Source organism: Parasteatoda tepidariorum, chromosome 1 (genome assembly GCF_043381705.1).
Source record: "Parasteatoda tepidariorum isolate YZ-2023 chromosome 1, CAS_Ptep_4.0, whole genome shotgun sequence".
Lineage (NCBI taxonomy): Eukaryota > Metazoa > Arthropoda > Arachnida > Araneae > Theridiidae > Parasteatoda > Parasteatoda tepidariorum.
This window is the reverse complement of record NC_092204.1, coordinates 45,499,536-45,510,271: the sequence shown is the minus strand read 5'-3', so window position 1 is coordinate 45,510,271 and position 10,736 is coordinate 45,499,536. Positions and strand designations below refer to the sequence as shown.

Here is a 10,736-nt window from a genome sequence, read left to right as displayed (position 1 = left end):
ACACACACACACACATATATATTAATACATTCCCCTTACAATCGAATAATCCGTTTATTTGAATACAATTAGCTGGAACCAAAGGTATTTAAGTGGGATTGACTGCATCGAGGTAAATTGCCTTATAATCTTGTACCTATATTTGTAAGATTTAACTACATTCATTACACTGATTTATTTGATTTTTCTTAACTGTAATCGAGTATAGGAATTAGATAAGGACGTGAGAATCACGTATGTTACTTTTAAACAGGATCTGAGCACACTTAATATTTTTACGATAGCAGGTTTAATAATTCATTGCATTTTCTATTTCTTTTTTGTGATCCGCTGTTACAAAAAGATTGTGAATCTCTAGTTAAATAAGTGATGTTTTTAATTAATTTTTTTGAAACTCCAGACCAGCAGAATATCCTTATATACTGTTAAAATTAAATAATCATTACAATAATGATTCAACTTTCATGATGTGTTTATATTTTCAGTAGACAGATAGAAAGAATGGGAGCCCTTCTGGCGATATTTCAAAATTTGTCAACCTGCAACCTCCTCACTTCTAAGCGCCATTTTAATTCTACTAGCCTCTAACGATATTTCGACACTTTTGGGTCAGTTTATTAAACGGTATATGAACAAGGACTAAACCGCTGAAAAAGACAAATTAAATTTATTTCAATGGCAAAATACCACGTACCCTTTCAATTTAGGTATTTTGATTTGCATGTGCCCTAAGACGGGCTCGTTTACTGAATTTTTAAATAATTTCATAATAATTAATTTACAGAAAATTTTCGTAACAAAAAAATTTTCTTGGGTGAAAGATTTTCATCAATTCAAGGAAAATTTTCATTAACTTTTTTACTACTTTTAAACAAAGTTTTGCACAGTTATTAAATATTAAAAAAATAATAATATTTATTAATTAATTGTGGTAAAAAGGTTTTAATTTTCTTGTTTGGGCAACAAACGCCTAATACCGAGACCACAAAATTTGGTCTTTAATCGACGTAGATCTCGGACGGACTCAGACTCTAAGTAATCCTATGCATCTTGGGCTCGGATTAAAATTTTTCAGGCTAGAATCTCCAAAAGCAAGTCCGAACTCATATTTAATGTGCACTCCTTAGTACTAGTAGTACTTAAACTAACTTTAATGTAGTATACATGAAGTGTTTCGAAAGTTTAGGCTTCCATTTAATAAAATAAAAATGAATTAATAAAGTTATTATAAATCATTAACATGAAAATCACATAGTACTAACAATTGTAATGATTATATAAGTTTTAAGAAGACTCAGAATATACCAATAAAAATTTAATCCTTAATACAAACATGAGAAGATATTTTTGAAAAATATTTTTTTAAAAATCAATTGGTTATTTTAAAAAAAAAGTTTAAATTAGAAGAAAAAAAATTAGCTAAATATTTTGTAAAAATTATTCTTCACATCTTATTTCTATTAACAAATAATCGGAACGGATAACACCTTTCCTAGAGCTTAGTAAATATGAAAATAATAATATATTATAGTGCTGGTACCGGCAGAGTTAAAAACCTAATTAATTTAGGAAATAAGGGAAAGAAACAAACATATACAGATGAACGCAACCTCAAATAGATAAACATTAATAATTTAATTATGTTATTGTGTCGATTCGATAACCTAAAATAGAAAATGCAACCCACTAAAATGGAAAATAGTGGTACCTGTATCGTAAGTGTATATACTTTATTAGAGTGTATGAAATTCATTTATAACTAGGCTATGCTACTTATTTCAAAATGACAAATATGAATTATGTAATAGTACACTGTAAAAAATCCGGATCAAGTTCCGGTAAAAAGTACCGGCACTCGGGGTGCCAGAACTTTTTAGTGTACTCCATTTACAGCAGTGATCAGCAAATTTATGAAGCTTCTGAACTACTGCACTGTTTTTTACCGTATCGCCAACCAAAGTACTACTTTTATTTTTTTGTAAATGCACTGAACAAAATTTAAATATTTTATAGCATTTGCACGAAGAATTAAATTAATAAATAATAATAAGGTAAAATAAGTCAAGATCTACGTATTTACTTACGCACTGGCAAGAATTCCGGATCAAGTGACGGTAAAAAGTACCGGCACCCAGGGTGGGTGCCAGTATTTTTACCAAAAAAAATCGATTTTAACCAGAACATGTTACGGAACAAAAAATCTGATTTTGCGTAATATTAAAATTAAAATCACTCTAAATAAAAATTACTGTAAAAATTACGGTAAAATGGATTTTACGGATGATGCACCCAAAGTGTTTTATACCATAATTTGATATGGAATTTTTATAGTATAATAGCGGGTAACACGCAGTTTATTTTAAAACTTGCTTTAAAAATATTACACAGAAAAGATGTACTTTTAAGAAAACAGCATAGAAATTTTGAAGGGTAGAAGATACGTGGTTTAGGTTCCACACATTTTTTGAGGGATCAAAAACACCATATCCTGACAAAAAAATACCGTTCTCGATCATCTTCAACAAACTAAAGTTTGGTGACAGGTTTTGTGATCTATAGCAGATATCAAAAAAACTTTTTGATAACTTACAACAAAAACTGAAAAAATAATCGATATTTTTCAGTATGTTCATTTCATCTTGTTACGGCCTACAATTCCTGCGTGATACGGTGAAATTGAATCAATCTCCGAGAAAATAAAAATAAATTTTCAGAAAAAGAGAGAGAGAGAAACATAAATTAGCTTTTATTTTTTTTTTAGAACTGAAAAGGAAAGCGCAGATTATTGCTATCATCATTTTGAGATGAAATTTATTCAGAAAAAAGGATTCTGTAATAAATAAAGATTTACACGCAGATTTTTAAATCAGAGTAAAAACGTGAGAGAATTAAAAACCTATATCCCAACAAAAAAAATTTCAAATGTTCACGAAGATTTTTCTCTAAAACGTCATGGCAATTTTTTTAATAGTTTAGAAAATGGAGACGAAATTAAGAAATTAAACAGTGATAGTGAGATGCATTACAGTATATAAATTAACAAAAAAAAATTAAAACTTTCGAACATAATAAAAATATTTAAAATCCTATTTATCTAATTATTAGTCATACTTTCAATTTTTAAAATTAACAAATTTAGGTTATAAAAATAAAATAAAACTAATCACGCGACGCAGAGATATTGGAAGTTCTTCACTACATTTAAACATTATGAAGAATTGAGAATATATATAAATAATCAGAGTCAAAATGTTAATCAACAATCCAGCTTTAATTCTTAAATTCCAACTTAAAGCTATCTTAATAACGTGGAGATTTAGTACCACACACACACACACATATATATATATATATATATATATCAGGGGTCTGTTTAGAAGAAATTTGGGTCCGTTAACGGACCCTTCACAAAATATCTTTTCATAAAAACGGATCCTTCACAAAATATTTTAACTTAAAAACGGATCCTTCACAAAATGATTTTTCTTTTAATCGGACCCTTCACAAATTTGTTTATCTTCATTATTATTTTGTTAATCGAATAAACCCTTTCCAGGGCAGAAAACAAGAAAGATGGATGTAAACGAATTAAGTTTTGTCTTCGGCAGACGATCCTTCCATTATTCGTCCGAAATTAATATTCTGCGTTCAGCAGTATAGGCTTAATACCAAATATTTGTATGTTGCATCTCTAATTTAGAAGCAGCAATTGTTGTTTATTTTTTAAAATTTAAGTTTTTTAATTATAATTTTACAGTGTTGAGCATAATCTTGTACGTCTTTACAATTTAAAAGCTCCTTGAAAAAATTTTTTTTGCAATAACGGACCCTATTTGCACAAATTCATAAAAGCGGACCCTGCTTGAAAGAATGTAATTTTTTCACAATTTCACGGAAAACGGATCTTTCACAAAATGTCTGGACAGACCCCTGTATATATATGCTATTTAATTTTTATTTTATAGCCGGCGTTGAACAGTCGACCCAATTCTGAATTAAAGACTATCAATGTTCCAACTCATTAGACTCGAAATTTTGAACCTAACCCAGAAGACAAGAAAATTCCTGCTTAATGGGACAAACTAGCGTTCATGGAGGACTTCTTGATGGGACTATCCCGTATTACGTCACATGGAGAGAAAAATCACGAAAATCTACAGTTAGGTCTATGGCAACCCAAAATCCTTCTACCACGGAGGTTAACTTACATCAGGAAATGTATCAACCAACCACCACTATTATTCGAACCTGGGTCACCTCATTAAGAGGCAAACGCTCTTAGTTATGTTAATAGATAATATGATAAATGAATGATAGGTTAGAAATGAACGTAATAGCCAACAAATTCAGACGCGGAATAACATTAGAAACAATGCCAAAAAATTATAACTAGTGTCTAATAATATCTAAATTTTAACATCACGATATATTGTCATAAAATTACGATTTTTCTATCGATACTAATTTTCATTACTTTTTTAGTGGGCGATTTTTTTGTTACCAAAACAAATTTTCTTTAACCATAATTAAAAAAGTAGTTGGCAACTAACCCACGACGGATTATTTTATAACCCGTAATTATAGTCATATTATAGTAATTGATAACTATCGTTGTCGATAACAATAAAAGTAACGTCAATATTTATCAAACACATGGTAATCACGATATATCATGGGAATACACTTAAATACATCGTTATCGCAATTTTTTTTTTTATTAAAAAAAAGAATGATATTTCGTGATACCTCCATACATGGTCCAGCTTTAATTAAAAAGCTACTATTACATGGTTAGGAAAAAATCTTGTAGATTTTACAAAATATAAAATTATAATAACTGTTACGTGATACACTAAATATTTTACGTATGGGGAACTTCAGGAATTTTTATTGTCATCAATATACAAAAACTTTACACTAATAACTACGAATAGTCTGCAATATTTTTCATTTATGACTGACATTAAATGAAATTAAAATAGAAATTTTTTTTAATTATATAAACTCACAATTTTGAATAGTAATAGACACGTAATTTATTACTGATAGTTAAAAGATTTTTTTTTTTCAATTTATTACAAAATGGATAAAAATAAACCGAAAATTTTAACGAAAAAAAATTATCACTATAAACGAGGAGGCTCGCTTCATTATGTATTAGTAATACTTATTCAAATATTCAAGCAAAGCAATAAATTGTGTGAAAACTGTATTTCAATAGGGGTTTTTTTTCTTCTAAACTTACTCAATTGTAGGAAATTTTCTAAAATACACAAATACCAGAAGAATTTTTATTAAACCAGAAGAAACTGGCAAAATGCAGTAGTCCACTGATTTTTCCACTAGAGACTTCTTTTTTTTTTCCCTATTATATTAATACACAGACATAAAAAAAAGCACTTGAAACGTATAAACCTATCTCGAAATGCGATCAAAAGTGTCTAAATGTTTTAATGGATAGGCATAGCTCCATTCATATGTAGTCCAACACAATTTAAAACCTAATGTACACGTTGCGCACCTCACAGTGAAACGATCAATAAACGTCTACGCCAGGTCTTCTACAAAGATTTGAACTTGAACTGACGGGAGCACAATTCTAACTCGGAAGCTGTTAAGATTTTATAAGAATAATAATGTAAGAGGGAGGGAATTCAGCCATAAATAAGAAGGGGGCAGAAACTGCACAACATTTGATTCGTTTATAAGACTAAATTACATTAAAACATCTTTTTTTTTTCCTTTTACTGTTATATTTTTAAATCTTTTACAGAAGCAAGATTAATTTAGAACATTATTGACAATATCATCAATGTTTTCAATTGATTAAGCCTAAACAATGCATGAAACATAGGGGTTTTTTTCGTCAATTTCTTGGTTATTAACCCTTCGAAGCAGAATTTTTATTAAACACTAGTTGAACACCCGTTCTTCTCACGAGGTGAATAAAAAAAGGTGAAGAATCAATAAATCAGTACTGAGGAACACCATGAAATCATGCTCTAAACTGAAAGGCATATACCGACACAATTAACGAGCTTGATGGAAGAACCATTTTTAGGGGAATTAATGAATCAGAGAGTGGTTGCATCAACATGGGTATGTTTAATCTAACAGAACTGTTTTTACTTTCACTTTAATCTTAACATAACTAATCCACACTAATTCTCATTATGCTCACATGATTTTAATTTCTAATTAGGCAGTTGTAAATAAAACGAAGCCAACTTTACCGTTTATCAATCTCTCCATAAAATATTAGTTATAATAAAAATCTAAAAAAAGAACGAATTAATTGATCAATAAAAAAGAACAGATAGTTTTGTTTCTCTTTCCAAAAAAAAATTTTTGTTTTTAAATCGTTAAAACGTACTTGTATAAAATGAATTCAGATGAGTCTCTAAGTTAAAAATCAAAACATTGCAAGACTACCAATAATATTAAAAGCAAATTAAATTACCCTTGATATCGGCTTAAAATATATTATAAATTCTGCTTAATGAATAAAATTCTACAAATGAAAATTCTATAAAATAAAACTATATAATATATTTGTGTCATATAAAGCAGGCTTCAATTTTTAAAAAAGTACTGCACGACCATCGAATTTTAAGTTATAAAAAAATATATTATCAAATGATGAGATATAAGGAGATATTTTGACAATATAATGAGATATTAAGATAAAATGTGCATAAGCTAAGATAAATGTGCATCAGTATTATCAGGGGTCTGCCCATTCCTAATTTACTACCGTTTAGCGGTACCTTCACAAATTCAACTTTAGGAAAAACGGTAGTTTCACAAATTCAACTTGACGAAAAACGATAGTTTCACAAAATACTTTTTCTTAAAATTTTATTTTTGTATCCCTTAAGAAACTAGAAATCAACATTTTTGTGTTGATTTTTCGATATAGTTTTTAATTTTTCACAAATTATCTCTAAATTTTCACAAAATAGGTACCTCTCAGAAAAACCTAGACTGACCCTGATAATGTATACGTTATTTATCAGTATCCAGGAAATTATTGGTGCTTGAAGAAATTGCTATGTGTTGAAGAAGTTGAATACCTTAAGTTGATTGATACATTCCCAATTGTTCAAATTTTATTGAGGGATATTGTTAATTCAATGCTTGCAAACGTATGGTTAAACTTTGTTGAAAACGAAACAGAAATGTATCAGACACAACTGAAAAACAGTCTTAAAAATCCCTAAGTTAAATGAAAAAAAAATTTTTTTGGGTAATATGTAAAGAAAAATTTCCTAATATTTGTAACCTTGTTAGAAAAAAAAAAATTTTTTTTAAAAAGTCATTTCAAAAGCTGTTAATTTATATCACACTACATACTTTTGTAAATTTGTTAATGTAAACAAACACAACAAAACTTACAGTAAATTTTAAAACTAAGAAAAACATTTGACTTAAATCAATGATTTTTTTTAAAAAAATAATCATTCAACTAAAATTGTGATTTAAATCAACAATACCTGCTTCTAATCATAAATCAAATTGGTAACATTAGAAAACAAAATGCAATTAAACATGTTTACATGATTCATTTAGTAAGGCTTATTCACTGATAACTCCTCACTTCTATGCCACAGACTCTGATTTAGATATCACCTTAAAAAATACCATATTTTCAAAATAAAACTTAAAATGATAGTTAGTAATATGTTAGTAGCAAAACATTTTTATCGCTAGTTCTTAGAAATGATATTCCAAAAAAAAAAAAAAAATTCACAAAAAAATATCGAATTTCAATAAATAAGGTAAACATAACGTAATCCTAAGTGATCTGTTCCAGGGAACTTCACAAAAAAAACATTACCAGCAAAAATTTATAAAAGGTTAAGCAAAATGTTTTAATGAAATTTTTGTAAGTCTAACGACGACTCTGCGCCGAAGTACTAAAAAATAAAAACAAAACTACACACTATTTAAAATCGTTAAGCTATACCTACGTGTGTGGGTGTGGAAAAAAAATGAGAATCCAATTAAACAAGTTTCACCAATTTTTTAAACGTTTTTCCTTATTTCATCAATTACTTCCGTCTGCCTTAGAAGGAAACTAACTTCAGAAGGAGGCAGACTTGTCTAGCTTTGGAAGCCGATGTAAATATAACTTAGTCCCCGGTGCAGAATTTTATCATCATTTTTACGGATATAAAATTGATATTGTACACTTAGTATCGTTAATAAGATAATACTAAATAGATAAAACTTTTTGGACATGGAATGATAAAAATGATATAATATTAGTGCCTTGTATACTTAATAAGAATATGAAAGAAAAAAAATTACTTATGTTTCATAGCTTTTAGAGGATTTTATTTTTTTAACGACTTATTCTTCTGTTTAGACATGTATAACAAGTGACGTAAAAAAAAAAAAAAGAGAGATTTAAAAAAATTTTTTTTTTTTTAAATTGGTCTTTTTTTTGTTAATATTGACATAAAACTGAATTATGATGAAATTAAGAATATATTAGAGTATATCCAAACTTAATATATTAGAGTTTGTCTAAACTCATGCCCTTAATACATAAGTCATAATCCATTAATAATAATAAAAATAAAAAAAATACAGAATTGCGTGAAGCTCAGTGGGTAAAAAATACAAGGAAAAAAAATTCTTCTGAGAATAATACCGCCAGCATGCAAACTAAAACAATACCATATTTTTGTTTTCGATTGAATCCCTTGTTATGTAAAACACAAATGCAAATATTTGAAACATGAACTAAATTTACTTTCAAACATTAACACTATTTAAAGATTAAGCCTATTATATAAAATATATAATCAAGTAAAAATATATATAATTAAATACAGCCACACACAACACTAAATATGTATATTATTTTCTTGCCAGTAAAAAGATGGAATAAATAGAATTTTAGAGCCGCACAAAATTTCAATAACACAATAAATATATCGTCTGAAAATATCGCTCATTTATGATATTTATAAAAATTTTACATTTTAACTAATTTACATTGGCAAAATGTTATTTTTAAAGAAATTAAATTCATCATAGCTCAATATGTTATTGTAATCAATAAACATCGATAATGCTCGATATTATTATTAGCAACAACACTCACGGCATTATCGTAATCAATATTTATCTTTCGTCGCGATATTGATCACTATATTATCGTTGTTAATATTCTTATATTACACTAAATATCTATCAAAAGAAAATATATTTCAAAAATCTAGTTTATAATACATAAGATATAGGTTTTTACAATAGAATAATAAGAAATATAGAATAATGAATAGAATAGAATAACAAAAGTTACCTCACCATTAGATGACTAAATTTGAAATCAAGTATATTTTTTGGTGGTAGAAAATGTTGACAACAGACAACAAGCGTGATTTATTTAAAATTTTATGTTACGAAACAAATCAAACAAAGAGAAAATAGATTTTTTAGAAACAGTTTTAAAATTCTAATTTTAGAGAATTATTTCAATGTGATTCATTTCAAACGCATAGGCATAATAATAACTCGTTGTTGATAACAAAACTATAATATTAATAGTATTACTAAATAAAGCATGACCCTGACATTAGGTAATCGAACCATGATCCTATTCTAAAACAAAATGTTAACTAGGATTTAAACTACTCATAATTATAAGAAAAGTATATTGACTAAATTGAAAACATCACCGTGACAAAACACTCAAATGATTAAATTCGTTACGTGACATAATAGAAACATGACCTTTCCCCAAACTTTATTTTAATAATGGCCAAGACCCAACTATTCATAATCATAAGTCAAATTTTTCATATAAATAAATTTAACCATGATAAAAAATATAAAAGATCACTACCTTCATTCATTTATTATATTAGTCACATGACATAATATTAGCATAACCCTTACATTAATTAAGTGAACCAAGATCCTACTCACAAACATTGACTAAACAACTCACAATTATTAAACATGTGGCATGATTCAATATGACCATAATAGGAAGCGGGAAACATTACCTTGACATAAGACTAATGAGAAGTTACATGACATTTACATAGCATAAAGCGTACTTAAAAAAGATGACCCTTACCTTCGTGTGACATATCTGTGGTATCCTTCAGAGTACCGATTTTATTATCCACAAACGTTTTCTTAATCTCATGACAGGAACTATTACTGAAAACATAATCACTGAGTTCGGTCACAACTTTGGAACTCTCCGTGGATCTGTTGAGAGAAGATGCGGTAACATTACAGCAAAAGAAAATGAATCCCAGCACAAAACACACTACTACACTAAATCCAGGAGCCATGATTAGTTAACCGATTTATTCCGAAAGGAAAACAGAATTCAAACACATTTAACAAACACCTAGTAACAAATCATTTGTTTCCAATGATTTGTGTGGAGACCCTATCAGATGTTTTGCAAGTTACTAGGTTACTCCTATGCCTACTTCCATACACGGCACAATCTTTAAACGAACTGTTTCTTTCACAGAAGGATGTGTGTATGGTTGCAGAGGTTTCGACGTTGGCGGCCATATTTCTCAGGAATGTCGCCAAGCGATCATAAATTTAAATTCGGGCGGGGTGGAATGGAATTGTACTTTTTTTTCTTGTCGGATATAGATGCTCTTGCCCCCCTTTTTTTACTTGTTTACTAGTGGCGTCGCACAGACGTCTCAGACGCCGACTATAGAATGCGGTATTGCTAATTTTCTTTTTGTTTT

The 10,736-nt window shown here is 28.4% G+C and overlaps 1 protein-coding gene across 1 annotated transcript in view; it reads right to left on the bottom strand.

The window, feature by feature from the left end:
* LOC107446074 (division abnormally delayed protein) overlaps positions 1-10,729 on the bottom strand; it is a 161,551-nt gene extending 150,822 nt beyond the window's left edge. The window contains exon 1 of the mRNA XM_016060607.3: positions 10,094-10,729. Within this exon, the coding sequence (XP_015916093.1) occupies positions 10,094-10,316 (223 nt within the window). The 5' untranslated portion in view covers positions 10,317-10,729. The remainder of the gene's footprint in view (positions 1-10,093) is intronic.
* Positions 10,730-10,736: the final 7 nt, after the last annotated feature.